Source organism: Sus scrofa, chromosome 14 (genome assembly GCF_054392235.1).
Source record: "Sus scrofa isolate SSC_HxYL_T2T_F1_AM1 chromosome 14, Sscrofa_HxYL_maternal_Yorkshire_Landrace_v2.0, whole genome shotgun sequence".
In the NCBI taxonomy this organism is placed as follows: Eukaryota; Metazoa; Chordata; class Mammalia; order Artiodactyla; family Suidae; genus Sus; species Sus scrofa.
This window is the reverse complement of record NC_139396.1, coordinates 158,455,863-158,471,000: the sequence shown is the minus strand read 5'-3', so window position 1 is coordinate 158,471,000 and position 15,138 is coordinate 158,455,863. Positions and strand designations below refer to the sequence as shown.

At 49.2% G+C, this 15,138-nt stretch overlaps 1 protein-coding gene across 13 annotated transcripts in view; it reads left to right on the top strand.

Annotated features, from left to right (window-relative positions):
• Positions 1 to 15,138, top strand: part of C14H10orf90 (chromosome 14 C10orf90 homolog) — a 235,829-nt gene that overhangs the window by 130,595 nt on the left and 90,096 nt on the right. For 2 of the 13 annotated variants that reach the window (XM_084995859.1, XM_084995858.1), the window contains exon 1: positions 12,231 to 12,373. The exons of 9 other annotated variants lie outside the window; for them this stretch is intronic. In XM_084995859.1, coding sequence (XP_084851985.1) covers positions 12,328 to 12,373 — 46 coding nt within the window. In that variant the 5' untranslated portion in view covers positions 12,231 to 12,327. Of the gene's footprint in view, positions 1 to 12,230; positions 12,374 to 12,702; positions 12,867 to 15,138 lie in introns of those variants that run through there. 2 more of the 13 variants (XM_084995857.1, XM_084995861.1) reach the window with 2 other exon arrangements.

The following is a 15,138-nucleotide window of genomic DNA, read 5'->3' as shown; positions in this document are numbered from 1 at the left end:
GTTTGACCCCTGGCCTCACTCACTGGGTTAAGGATCTGGCATTGCTGTGAGCTGTGATGTACGTTATAGACACAGCTCAGATCTGGCGTGGCTGTGGCGTAAGCCAGCGGCTACAGCTCTGATTCGACCACTAGCCTGGGAACTTCCAGGGGCGGCCCTAAAAAGACAAAAAAAAAAAAAAAAACCCAAAAGAAATATAGTTGATTTACGGTGTTGTTAGGTGTGTTCAGATGCGCAGTAAAGTATAAAGTATATTCATTTATATGTATATTTGTGTATATATACATTTATCTGTGTATATATAGATACATATATTTGTATATTTAGATACACATTTATATATATATTTGTGTGTATTTATGTGTATATATATATATATACACACATTTATATGTATGTGTATATATACATATATTCTTTTTTATATTCTCTTCCATTATAGGTTATAAGATATTGAGATATTGAGTGGCATTCCCTGTACTGTACAGGAGGTCCCTGTTGGTTTTCTGTTTTATGCATAGTAGTGTATATATTTTAATCCCAATTTCCTAGTTTACCCCACTCTGCCCTTCCCCTTTGGTAACCATAAATTTATTTTCTATGTCTATGGGCCCATTTCTGTTTTGTAAATAAGTTCATTTACATACTTTTAAAAGATTCCACACAAAAAAATCAATGTCATATATTTGTCTTCATTTATCTAATTTACTTCACTTAGTAATGATAATCTTTACATCCATCCATGTTGCTGCAAATAGCATTATTTCATTCTTTTTCATGGCTGCATACTTTTCCATTGCATATTTGTACCACATCCTCTTTATCCCTTCTTCTGTCAGGGGGTGCTTAGGTTGCTTCCACATCTTGGCTGTTGTACATAGTGCTGCACTGGGGTGCATGCATCTTTTTGAATTATGGTTTTCTCTGGATATAGGCCCATGAGTGGGATTGCTGGATCATATGGTAGTTGTATTTTTAGTTTTGCAGAAACCTCCATACCATTCTCCATAGTAACTGTACCAGTTTACATTCCCGCCAACAGTGTAGAGGGTTCCCCCTTCTCCATACCCTCTTCAGCCTCTACGTTTTGTAGACACTCTGATGATCTTCGTTCTGACTAGTGTGAGGTATACCTCATTGCATCCTCTAATGATTAGTGATTTGGGGCATCTTTGCACGAGCCCATTGGCTCTCTGTCTTCTTTGGAGAGACAGGTACTTAGGTTTTATATTGATTGGCAGCTGCCGTTTCTTAGCTCCCGCCATGCACCAGGCACTGGTGCTGAGTTCCCCACAGGAAGCAGTTCCATCTGGGACTGCGATGCTGCTTCCCGTTTCATGGCTGGGAAATGGGCTCCGCACGAGGGGCTCGCTTTGCTAAAGGCAAGTTGGCTTCAGGTCCTCCAGTGTCCGGGTTCGTTCCTCATCACTCTGCTTCCCCAGAAAGCACCAGACAAGGTGATGGGGATACAAAGGAGCCTCTCGCCCCAGGAGGTTACAAGACACTGATCACACAACATAACGTGGAAAAGTGCCCTGGAAACACTGAACACCTGGTTTGTTTTTTCTGGAGGCAAATGCTTCCAGAGGGAAATAGTTTGAGCTGGGCCTTAAGTGATAAGAAAGATTTCTACCAAGTTGAAAGGGACTTACTTTGACGTTTAGAGGACTTAGGAAAGATATTACCACCTTAACGTCTCTATGATCTGGCTGGAAAGGGGTTTAAGTGTAAGCATATGTGAATCTTATCTGCGAGGCTGAGAGAGGCTCCCAGGACGCCACTGTCAGCAGTCCTGCTGGGCTTATGTGGGGCTTAGCAAACAGTAGCAAGATTTTTTTCCCCTGCCTCCTCAGCATGTGGAGGAGGGCCAGGGTTTGAACCCGCACCACAGCAGCAGCCCAAGCCACTGTAGTGACAACACCAGATCCTTAAGCCATTATACTGCAAGGGAACTCTGCAAGATATTTTTAAAGAACACTTGCTGGGGCCAAAGGGAGGGCTGAGGAATGAGACAAAGATGCAGTGATGATGCCAGCCACTGGAAGGGGGCCCCGGAGCCCAGGATCCACAGGTCTCTTGGAAGGTGACACTGACAAGGAGGCAGCAGCTCATCTACTGAGGTATCGGAACAGCCCAAGAGGGTCCTGATAAAGCCACCCACTGTAGACAGACGGAGCCATAGGGCAAGTTAGAGACAAGGCGGCTGGGATAGAATGAGAAGGAAGGAAACCACGCTCGGCCCAGCAGCCTGCCCGCATGTCTGAAAGAAGTGCAAGTCCATCCTGACACTAGGACACGGTTACCCATGAACCAGGGAGTTTGGTGCCCCAGATGGGGGCAAGGGGCAGAGCTGCCTGTGTTCTTATGTCACACAGCTGCCTGGCAACCAGCCACATAGGGGTTATTTCCAACCCACTGGAGGTGGCTGAATAGTTGGTAATCCCACTTTCAGAGTGGGTTGTTTGTCTCTTTATCATTAAGTTGTAAGTGTTCGTTCTATACCCTGGACATCTGTCCTTTGTCGGAAATATGGTCTGCAAGTATTTTCTCGCAGATTGTGGCTTGCCTTCATTTTTCTTAACAGCTTTTCACAAGCAGAAGTTTTCAACTTTGATGAAGTCTCTTATCTTATTTTTTTTTTTTCTTTTGTGGTTATTACTTTCTGGCGGCTGCATAAGAAAACTTTGCCCACTTCCAATTCACCAAGATACTCTGCCGTGTTTTCTTCTAAAAACTTTATAGTTTTAACTTCAGTGTTAGGTCTGTGATTTGTTTTAAATTAGTTTTTGTGAATTGGGTTAGGTAAAGGTTCAGGGGCATTTTATTTTATTTATTTATTTTTATTTCTAGGGCCACCCTTGCGGCGTATGGAGGTTCCCAGGCTAGGGGTCTAATCGGAGCTACAGCTGCCAGCCTACGCCACAGCCACAGCAACCTCAGATCCAAGCCCCATCTGCAAACTACACCACAACTCACGGCAATGCTGGATCCTTAACCTGCTGAGCAAGGCCAGGAATTGAACCCAAAACCTAGTCGTTCCCGCTGCACGGGGGCATTTTATTGTTTCCTAGTGGAAAATCCAGTTGTTGCAGCACCGTTCCCGGGATAAATTGGTGCAGATCAGGATGAGCTGATCCTGTTTATATTCTGTTGGATTCTATCTACTAATCTTTTGTTTAGAATTTTGTGCCTACATCAGCTTTTCTCAGCCTTGGCAATGCTGACCCTGGACTGGATGATTCTCTGTGGTGAGGCTGTCCTATGCGGGTTAAGATGTTTAGCAGCAGGAGTTCCCATCGTGATGCAGTGGAAACAAACCCGACTAGTACCCATGAAGTTGCGGGTTCGATCCCTGGCCTCACTCAGTGGGTCGGGTATCTGGCATTTCTGTGAGCTGTGGTGTAGGTCACAGACACAGCTCAGATCCTATGTGGCTGTGGCTGTGGTGTAGGCTGGCAGCTGCAGTTCCGATTCAACCCCTAACCTGGGAACCTCCATGTGCCACGGTGCAGCCCTAATAAAGAAAAAAAAAAAAAAAAAGATGTTTTGCAGCATCCCTGGTCTCTACCCAGTAGTTGCCCGTAGCACCCCCCTCCCCCCACACCAAAGTGTGACAACCACAAGTGTCTCTAGACTTTTCCAAATGTCCCCTGAAAGGCAAAATCACCCTCTATTGAGACCCACTGGTCTATGGTCATAAAGGATCTGGATCAATAATTTTCTCTGTATTTTTTTTTTAATTTCTTGTTTCATCTTTGTCAAGTATTCCCTTAGGAGGTGCTGGCCTCCTCTATTTTCTCAAGAGTTTTGCGGTATTTGGGCCTATATTTTTTCCTTAAAATTCACCTCTCGCATATATGCCTACAGACTGCCTGAACCAAGAGTTTTTCTTCCATCTCATTGGACCAGACTCTCATTTCCTTGTCTGCAGTGAAACCCCTCTGAGCCTAGAGTTTGTTTTTTGTTTTTTCTTTTTTCTTTTTGGCTGTGCCTGCAGCAGGTGGAAGTTCCCAGGCCAGGGATCACATCCACGACACCGCAGGGACTGGAGCTGCTGCAGTGACAACACTGGATCCTTAACCCGTTGAGCAACAAAGGGACTCCTAGAGTCTTTTTCAGGAGAAGGATGTGGATGATGAGCTCATTCCCTTAATGACTATAATATTATTAAGAGTTTTTTGGAGTTCCCGTCATGGCTCAGCAGAAATAAATCCGACTAGGAACCATGAGATTGTGGGTTCAATCCCTGGCCTCACTCAGTGGGTTAAGGATCTGGCATTGCCGTCAGCTGTGGTGTGGGTCACAGATTCGGCTCAGATCTGGTGTTGCTGTGGCTGTGGTGTAGACCGGCAGCTGCAGCTCCAGTTCAACACCTAGCCTGGGAACCTCCATATGCCACAGGTGTGGCCCTAAAAGGACAAAAGAAAAAAAAAAAAGAATTTCTGCTTTATCTTATGGCGCTTTTGGTAAGTTATATTATTTAAGCAATTTGTATATATTTTATCCATTGTTGAATTTATTCACATGAAATTATTCATAATATTTCCTTATTATCCTTTTCCTGTTTGGAGGCTTTGCAGTAATAACACTTCCTGACCACGGCTGTTGGAGCGTGTTTTTAAGTTTTTCCCACAACCTCATTTGTACCGTGGGTTTTACTCCCATCTGCAGATAGTTCTTTGGGCTGGGACGGCAGTGTCACTCTTCACCCATTTCATATTCAGCCCCAACCAGCCCCGCTGGACCTGTTTTTCAAGCAGCAAGAGCTGCTCTGCTTGCTTTTTCTTCCCAAGCATCCTTTCATTTACTTCTTTCTCTTTCTTTTTTGGTCTTTTTGCCTTTTCTAGGGCTGCTCCCGAGGGATATGGAGGTTCCCAGGCTAGGAGTCTAATCAGAGCTGTAACCACCAGCCTACGCCAGAGCCACAGCAACGTGGGATCTGAGCCACATCTGTGATCCACACCACAGCTCACAGCAACGCCAGATCCTTAACCCACTGAGCAAGGCCAGGGATTGAACCTGCGTCCTCATGCATGCTAGTCAGATTCATTTCTGCTGATCCACAATGGGAACTCCTCTTATTTGTGGTTTTAGTGATCTGTTCTTATGCTTCTAATCCCCCCACCCCCATCGCTAAGGACACATTATCCCTCCTTTTGTCTGGACATCTGAAAGTGTGAAATCCTGGTGTTTGCTCCTTTTTTCACATTCCTGAGACCTGGAGGACCCACTGCGGGTGGCTTCTCGCCCCTCGTGTCTCTGCAAGTGCAGGAGCAAGGCTGTGCTGGGGTGCTGGCAGGAGAGCTGTAATTACGGCAGCTCATGCTTTGTCTCTCTATAAAGTTCAAGTTCATTAGTGAAACTTCCTTTATCTTGTCACTCTAGCTTCTGGTTTCTGATGAGCCTGTACATATTTTGCAATCAGGAGTAAACACACTGAATTACAATAATCACTAGCATCGTTCAGTTTGGCTAGAATGTGAAGCTGTGTATACTCTCCACGAGGGCAGAGATTTTTCTGTCTGTTTTGCTCATTGCTGTAACTTTGGGGTCTAGACCAGTGCCTGAACCATAGTTGAGGCCATACGAATATTTGCCAAGTACATAAGTGAATTTTATTGGGTACTTTCCATGTGCCAAGGCACATGCTGAGGGCTTTCCGTGTGCCTCCTTTCTTTTTCTTTTCTTTTTCTTTTTCTTTTCTTTTTTTTTAGGGCCAAACCCATGGCACATGGAAGTCCCAGGCCAGGGGTTTAATAGGAGCCGCAGCTGCTGGCCTATGCCACAGCCAACAGCCACATCAAATCTGAGCCACATCTGCAACCTGCACCTCAGCACATGGCAATGCAAGATCCTTAATCCACTGAGCGAGGCCAGGGATCGAACCTTTGTCCTCATGGGTGCTAGTCGGGTTTGTTACCCCTGAGCCACGATGGGAACTCCCAGGTGCCTCCTTTCTTAGCTCTCCTGTCAATGCAGTGACTTGCTATCACGATCCTTGTTTGGGACATGGGGACGCTGCATCACAGAGGGGTTGGGGGATCATCTGAGTCACAGACTTTATAAGGGTTCGGGGTAGATGCAAGCCCCTATCTAGGGGACGCCAAGAGCATTCTCCTATGCCTCCGTGCTGCGATGCTGCTGCCACGGAAGGTGCATAGAAAGGAGATGCTGCTTTAGGGGGTCTGGGAGTCACTGTTGTTTTTTTCACTCCTCTGGGGGGCAGGGGAGTAGAAAGCATCGTAATTCTTTTTTTTTTTTTTCCTAACGTTGCCATATAAAGACCAATAACCCAGTTTAACATTTGAGCCAAAGACCTGAAGAGACATTTCTCCAAAGAAGAGACACAAATAGGCAGTAAGCACATGAAAAGAAGCATACACCATTATTAGTCCTTAAGGGGCAATGACCATCAAACTCTCAATGGGACGCTACCTCATAGACACTAGGAGGCGGTAATAAAAAAGATGGACAGTTGTTGCCATCATGGTGCAGCAGAAATGAATCCCACCAGTAACCATGAGGTCGCAGGTTCCATCCCTGGCCTCGTTCAGAGGGCTAAGGATCTGGCGTTGCTATGAGCCATGGGTGTAGGTTGCAGAGGCAGCTCAGATCTGACATTGCTGTGGCTGTGGCGTAGGCCAATGGCTATAGCTCCACTTCAAACCCTAGCCCGGGAACCTCCATATGCCATGAGTGGGGCCCTAAAAAGCAAAAAAAAAAAAAAAAAAAAAAGATGGATGGTAGCAGTGTCAGCAAAAGGGGGGGGATGGAATGCTCATACTTTGCTAGTGAGTCATGTAAAATGGTTCAGTCATTTTGGAAAACAGATCAGCACTTCCTTAAACTGCGAAACATGGAGTTACCACATGACGCAGCCCTTCCCACCCTTGGTATATGTACCCGTGAGAAAGAAAGCCTGTGTCCACATGAAAGCTTGAACGCAGGAGTTCCCGTCATGGTGCAGTGGTTAACAAATCCTACTAGGAACCAGGAGGTTGCGAGTTCGATCCCTGGCTTCACTCAGTGGGTTAAGGATCCTGCGTTGCCGTGAGCTGTGGTGTAGGTTACAGATGTGGCTCGGATCCCTTGTTGCTGTGGCTCTGGTGTAGCCCGTTGGCTGCAGCTCCGATTAGACCCCTAGCCTGGGAACCTCCATATGCCACGGGAGCCGCCCTAGAAAAGGCAAAAAGACAAAAACAACAACAACAACAAAAAAAAAACAACAAACTTGAATGCAAATGTTCACGCTGGCATTGTTCATTATAACCCCAAAGGGGAGACACCCCAAATGCTCATCGGCTGATGAATGGATGCACAGTATGCGATCTGTCCATCCAGCACGAAGAGGGATACAAAGTGAGAGCTGTTTGCCCATAGAAAGGAATGCAGTTCTGACACAGGCTACAACATGGATGAGCCTTCAATCCACGTTACTCAGTGAAATGAGCCAGACACAAAAGCCCACGATACTGTATGATTCCACGTATACAAAATGTCCAGAATAGGCAAATCCAGAAAACATCTATTAGTGGTTTCCAGGGATGGGGACTCCGGGGGATGGGACTTCCTTGGGGGATGATGAAAATGTTCTGGAACTCGGCCTTGGTGGCGGCTGCCAACTTTGTGGATATACAGAAACCATGGAATTTTACCCTTTAAGGGATAAACTTTACAGGAGGTGAATTCTTATTTTTTCTAAGAATCAGCTACAGGGAGAGAGCAGCTAGATGGGGTGCAGTTAGAAGACCGCCGGAGCCGGGGCCTTTATTAGACTGGACTGAGCGAGCCTGACTTTGCCCCTTTCCAGCTCCGAGCTTCTCTGGGCCAGCCCTGTCCCACTCTAAGCAAGCCTCTGCTCCTTTTTTTTTTTTTTTTTTTTTTTTGTAAAGTGACAGGTGAGGACAAACCTACACGTATAAGGGGACAGTTTCCCATGTTCATGCCCACGTCTAGGATCTGTTACAGCAGGAGAGACTGGTAGGAGACCCAGAGGGCCAGCATCTCTGCTTTGTTGTTTAACATAAAACAAAAATCATAGCCGGTGAGCATGGCTACCTTGTCCAGCGCAGCTGATGAGCTGGCCAAGGATTCTGCAGAGAGGCCTCTTCGGCTTTCCAGGTAGGACTGCTGGATGGTGGCGGGAGTGTGTGAGCATTCCGTGCTGGGACTGTTCCTTGAATGCTGGCTCTCGGATCTGGTCCCGTGATAGCGTCTCTCTCCCCAGACCCCTCAGGGGCATCGTGTGGCTAATGGCTCTTATAATGAGAGATTTACGGCTTGGGGCTTTCAGACACCACGCCAGCCTCATTTGTCCAGCTCTTGGCGGAACCTGTAATCATCTCTGCAGGCTTCTGCTCCAGGCACCAGACAGGCTCCGGCCAAGGCAGCCTAACGGACCAGAAACAAGAAGCCGCACAGCCCTGCAGACAAGGGGCACGTTGCTCTTCTTGAAGGAGAAGAAATCCATGCTGACATCTTATGAAAATATTTCTCTGGCTTGTTTACAGCACAAACCCTGAGCTGACAGCTTCTCCTGGTCTGGCGGGAGCGTGACTGGATGGGCCTCCAGGTTCTTTTGCGGGAGGTTTCAGGGAGTCCCACTCGTCTCCCCAGGTTGTTATCCAGCCCCGGACTGAGGGTACACTGGCCACCCTTGCTCAACCTGCAGAAAGTTGCCTGGGTCATGAGCAGGTGATGGGAACCACATGGCAGCCTGGTCACCTCTGAAATCAAACCCCTCGTGACGCTCCACACCGAGGCGTGACGATGCTCGTTCGGGGAGCGCCGTGTTCCCTGGAGAAGAGACGGTGTCGAGCTGCCCTTTTCCACTTTAGGAAAGAAGCAAGCGTTGGTGGATGTGCCTTCTTCCTCCAGGGTTCCCAGCACCTCAGGCAGGCCCCAGCCGTCCTGGACAAGATGCCCTGGCAGAGCTGGAGGCCACACAGACCCTTGCTCACTCCTGTTGTCCCAGATGGGAAGCAGAGCCTGGGAACACACTCACTGGCTCGAATTGCAGCTGGGGTCTGAGCCCAGTGTCCTCGCTGCTTGTGTGGACGCTTCCTGCTGAATCGTGCTGAGTTAAGGCTAATGGAAAGCAGGACCAATCCTCCTCTTTCCACCTCCCCCTCCACTCCTTCCTGCTGCCCACACCCAGAGGCTAGGCGGGGCTAGGTGCTCCTGGGAAGCCTAGCAGGGCCCTGGCTCCACAGCCCAGGCCCTGGTCTTCCCTGACCCGGGCTGCCTCCCCAGCTGGGGAGTCCTTCCTGGGGGCATTGCTATGGCTGTGGTGTAGGCCAGTGACTACAGTTCTGATTCGACCCCTAGCCTGGGAAATTCCATATGCCGAGGGTGCAGCCCTGAAAAAAAAAAAAAAAAAAGACAAAACATGATTAAAATGATCTGTCCCTGTGGCTCTCACTTTGCCCTACTGACCCCTCAAAAAAGAACACTAATGTTTGCCAGAAAAGATTAGTTTAAAAGGCCAGGGCAGGACCGCAGAGCGAGAGCAGAAGACAAGCCATGCAAAGAATCCAAAGCAATTCTTGTACAGCCACGTTCAGAGCAGCATTATTCCTAGTAGCCTAAAGGTGTCTACGCAGGCTGAATGGATAAGCAAATATGGTCCATCCATGCAAGGGAAGATGATCCACCCTTTGAAAGCCAGGAGATTCTGACACACGAGACAACAGGGGTGAAGCTCGAAGACATTAGACCGAGGTAATGAGCCAGTCGCGAAAGGACGCCATAGGATTCTGCTCCTAGGAAGCTCCCTAGAGCAGTCAAACTCGGAGACAGAAAGCACAAGGGCGGCCAAGGGCTGGGGAGGGGAGGGGAGGGTTACGCGGCGAACACGCAGTTCCCGTTTGGGAAGATGGAGAAGCTCTGTGGATGGGGGGTCGGCGATGGTTGCGCAGCACCGCGTGGACGCATGTGCTTGATACCACGGAGCTGGACACCGACAAATGGTTAAGATGCTTCATTTTATGTTCTGAGTGTTTTACTACATACAATTAAGGGGAAAAGAGCCTGTAAGTCATCAAATCCATGCCTTGTTGCATTGAAAATAGTCTGGTTACGTGTCTAGTTCCTTCATCAGGCTCTGAGCTCTTCATAGATGGGGACTCCTGTGCTCTCTGCATCTCTGTCACCTGGCACCTGACTCAGGTCCGCAGAGACGTCAGGATCCCGGGGATTCTTGGCTGAGCTGAACGAGGTCCCTGCCGCCGTCCTGCAAAGGCCAGGTGTAGAGGGCTGGCGCATGCGCACGAGCATGCTTGGCTGCACGGTCCTTGCACAGGATTGTCTTACCCCAACTCCAGGGGAGACCCCGGCATCTCGCCCCGACTCAAGGGGCAGAGGCTCAGTGCCTCCGATTCCAGGTGTCTCAGACATCAACCAGAGCCTGAGCGGTCAGGATTTTTTTTCTTAGCAGACAGGCCTGTATTATACAACATGATTTTCTGGAAGAGATGAAAATTATGTAAAACTGGCTAATTACACTTTCCATTTTTTTTTTCCCCCTCGGGGCCTGTTGTGTGACAGGCAGTGTGCTGAGCCCCTGAAAACCTTCCTTTTCATGGTTCCCAGCCCTTCAGTTTGCTTTTTCTTTTTCTTTTTTCTTTCTTTTTGGTCTCTTTAGGGCCACACCCAAGGCATATGGAGGTTCCCAGGCTAGGGGTCCAATCAGAGCTGTAGCCGCCAGCCTACACCACAGCCACAACAATGCCAGATACCAGCCTCGTCTGTGATCTACACCACAACTCCCAACAACACTGGATCCGTAACCCACTGAGCAAGGCCAGGGATTGAACCTGCATCCTCATACATGCTAGTCAGATTCATTTCTGCTGATCCACAATGGGAACTCCCAGCTTTTTATAAAAAAAAGAAAACAAGGAGCAAAGGGCATTAGAGCGTGGGAGCACCGGGTGTGTCCCTGCCCCCACGCCCAAACCCAGGCTTCTTGGACTGTCTCCAGCTTCACAGGAGAGGTTATCAGATCCTACAGATCCTGCCCCATTTCTGCCTTTTCTGCATGTGCCGCGATTGTGAATATTGCAAACTCTCAGCTGGAGGCTTCTTGGACGGGTGATGCTTGGCAGGTTCGTTCCGTGGGGGCTCAACTTTCTCATCTGTAAACTGGAGGTAATTAGTGTGGCCTCTTCAGAAGGTCATTCTGAGCGTTCAGGGAGGTAACCTTGGTATGCAGCAACTGTCTTGCTGTGATCCTGCAATGACTTTTAGCCACTATGACCTAATAGTGACATTGACCCGACTCAAGGGCACCTTGGGGTTGTCCAGTGAAATGTACATTGCCTTTGTGTTTATGAACCAGCTTCCAAAGTTCTGTCCATTTATAGGATGGCCCATGCTTAATGCCTCCTCCCAGGGGATAAAACCACTCTCCGTAGGAAATGAAGTATTTCATTTGAAAGGCAATGCGTTTTGCAATTTATCACGTCCCCTTGGCTTTGGCTGCTGTAAACTCACCCTTAGATGTGATTCTTCTGTGTGTGATTCTTCTGGGCCATCTCTAGTCCAGGCTTCATGGTCCAGTGATTTCTTCAGCTCATTACTTGCCTCTTTTATCACAGTTTTGCCAGTTTTTTAATCGGTGTTGTTAATTATAAGCTACCTCCAATGTGGTTGGGTATAAATTATAAAACAATACTCATTACAATTCCGCGTCAAAGTGTTTTACTAATTTGTACAAACTGATCATCCTTGTAATAGTTGCATGGTAAGCAGACTGCCGTGTAGCCCAATTTTCTAGATAAACCGGTTTTTGCAAAAATTGGTGAACACCTCTTACAAGTAGGTCAAACGCATTAACGCTGTGATCTTATCTGCATGTCTTTTAATACTCAGGGACCTTTTCAGCAGTAAAAATGCTGCCTGGCAAGAGAACCAGAGCCCTCCAAACAAGGTGAAGAATTAAAAAGTAATGAGAAGTTGAGGGGAAGTGTGTCTCTGGCTGTAGGCAGTAGATGAAATAGTTCTTTGTCTCACAGCTAACAGCATTCTGCCGAAAACTTTAATAGTTGCGCAAACTTTTTTTACTTGTCAACAAACCCTCAGCTGTCATCCTCACGGTGGTGATTGCTCTCCTTGCTCAGGAGCAGCGGAGGGTGGGCTCCCCGCCCCCACCCCCACCCTGGTTGCCATGGGAACCTTCTGGTGACTTCATCACAGGTAGAGTGTTTGGAGGTTCTTCCGCTCCGTGCGGAAGGTGGGAGCCTGGCTCATTCTGAGAGGAGTTGCAGATGTAAACTCCGGCTGATTGTTCTGTCCTTTCGCCCAGCGCATCCTTTGAAACTAAGTCAGATGTCTTTGAAACATCCGTGGAATATGACCAGACTGTCTGAGGAAGGTATGCTCTGATTTTTCCCTGCAGAGAGAAATCTTACCAAAATATGAACTCATTTGTCTCTTCGGTTATAACAGTCAGCGAGTGTGTTCACGCTGAGCACGCCACTTGCTGGGCACGAGGGGAAGGCGATGGGGATGACGAGATGTCCTCTAAGGCCTCCTGCCACCTGGGGGACAGGTTCATGAACAGGTGGTTACCAAGCAGGCGGGGGTGTGGGGATGTGCCGACTTGTGCTCCTCCCAAAGGTATGTTCAGGTCCCAACCCCCAGACCTGTGAGTGGGACCTTATTTTGAAAGAGGGTCTTGGCAGATGCAGTCAAGGTGAGGTCATACTGGATTAGGGTGGGCCTTCAGTCCAGGGACCGGTGACATTATAGAGAGACTTGGAGACACAGAGACCCAGGGAAGATGGCCACGTGAGCGTGGAGACCAATGATGCTGTCACAAGCCAAGGAAGCCTCAGTCACCAGCAGCCACCAAAAGCTTGGAAGAGGCAAGGAAGGATTGTCCCCAGAGATAATGGCCCTGACTTCAGACACCTGTTGTTTTAAGCGCCCTTGTTTGTGATCATTTGTTAGAAACTCTGGGAAACAAATACAGGTCCCAACACAGGTTGGAAGGCACATGGCGGGGTGGGGGGTGCAGACCAAGGAGCCCTTCTGGGAGGGGTGATGTCAAGCCGTGTCAAAGGTGAGGAGTTAGCCCCATGGGAAAATCAGACAGGTGGCATCCAAGGCCAAAGTCACAGAGATGTCCAAGCAGCCTCATCCAGAAAGTAGAAGGATGCACATTTTAAGGATTTCTGACCTGGTTTCCATGAACCTCCAACACCCCTGCACCTGTGCACAGACTATTGGGTCTGTGTTTCCCAGGTCCTGTTGGGGGGGAAGCATATCCTTTCCATTAGAGTTTTCAAGGGGGCATGTGACCTTCACAAGGTCACGAACTGGCAATGTCAAGGGGATTGGGGGAAACTTGACAGGAGATGAGGCTGGTGGGACTGCCACTTGATTGTGACCTTGCTGAGACCAGGCAGCTGAGGGAAGTTTAAGCTGATGGGATGTAGCCAAGCCTTCTTCATGAGATAAATCCGGCCTTGGCTTCCAGTTGGACATTGGAGATGAGGGAAAGGTGGGGGGGGTGGAGGGGGACACCCGGATTTCTATTGGGGGTGATGGGAGGCTGGCGGCCACTTGCCACCAAGAAAATGGACACAGAGGAGGTGGGGGAGGAGGGGGGGAAGGAGGGGAAGGAGGGGGAGGGGGAGGGGAGGAGGAGGGGGGGAGCGATGGGGGAGGGGCAGTCAGCAGCGGCAGCAGCTTGGGGAGAATCAGGTCGGTCCCCCTTTGGAAAAGCTGAGTCTGAGGGACTGGGAGGCAGCTGGTCTTGTGGGCTGGTGCCCACAGGTGAGCTCTGTCTGGATCCTCCTTGGCGCTGCTCCTTCCAGACAAGGAGGACGCAGAGCGAGAACTGAGGGAGGCATGGAGAGAACCCACAGTAGCCCAGCGGGAGGAAGACGGTACAATGACCCCGTTGTCCCTGGAGTCGGAGATGGAAAGGCCGTCCCAAGGCTTTGGGTGGTGAACAGGATCAGACCTCACAGAGATGATGAATTAGTGCAGCTCTGAAAAGTGATCTGAGAAACATCCACTTAAAATATTCCGAAAGGGAATTGTGAAAGGCAGGTGAAATTTCCGAGGAAACCTTGCTGGACTAGAAACGAGGGAAGGCACTTACAACCTGCAAAGCGGGGGTGTAAGTGTCCCCTCTCTGTCCCGGCTACAAATGATGGAGATATGAGAACAAGCAAGCTCGCTGAACTACGAGAGGCAGGCGCTTCGTTACTTCCAGCGACTCTGATGGATTGACTCATTAGGCGGCGTGTGATGTTGCTTGTTGGTTATTTGTGCACCAACAGCTCCGGCGGTGCGGGCGCCACTCGGGACTTGTCTGCGATGCCTTACCCAGAGCATCCCGCCTGCTACTTGCTGTTCACCAGAGATGCTGGGTTTCTCTGTCTTACTCCTTCCTGTGAGCCATGTCCACCTTTGACCTCTGCCTGGGCGGCTCTGCCTTCTCCCACCCCACCTGCACTTGCATCTAAGTCATCCATCACCCTCCTGGGGGGCCCCCTGGCTGGCAGGCTCTCCTGGTGGCTTACTGGGGCAGGAGGTAACCAAGCTGTGACTTCCTCTCATGCCTTTGCCTCTGGCCTGGGGTCTCCATCACCCTGAGAGCTGCATAAACTCCCGCTTGGTGGATCCCATCCCTGAAGCACCCCCTCCTTCCTCCAGAGGGGAATATGGAGCCCAGGAGAGCTGGCACAGGGCCTCAAGATGTGTTCTGTTCCTGATTGATCTGACACCTATCGCCTCCTCCGGGAAGCCCTCCTGGGTGGGGGTGGCTCCACTGATGGAGGCCAAAGCGTATTCCATCTTTCCAGCCATCATAGGAGGGAGAGCCACGCTGGATACACCAGTTCACTGACATACTCCCCTGGCACAGAGGACACTGGCCACCAGACACAACCGGGTCCAAAACTAGCAGTGACTGCACGGCTCATGGGGCTGATTTTTAGTCTTACTGCAAAATCATAGCATGCTGCCATTTTTTTTTTTTTTTGTCTTTTTGCCTTTTCTAGGGCCACACACATGTCATATGGAGGTTTCCAGGCTAGGGGTCCAATCGGAGCTGTAGCCACCAGCCTACGCCAGAGCCACAGCAACATGGGATCTGAGCCACGTCTACACCACAGCTCATGGCAA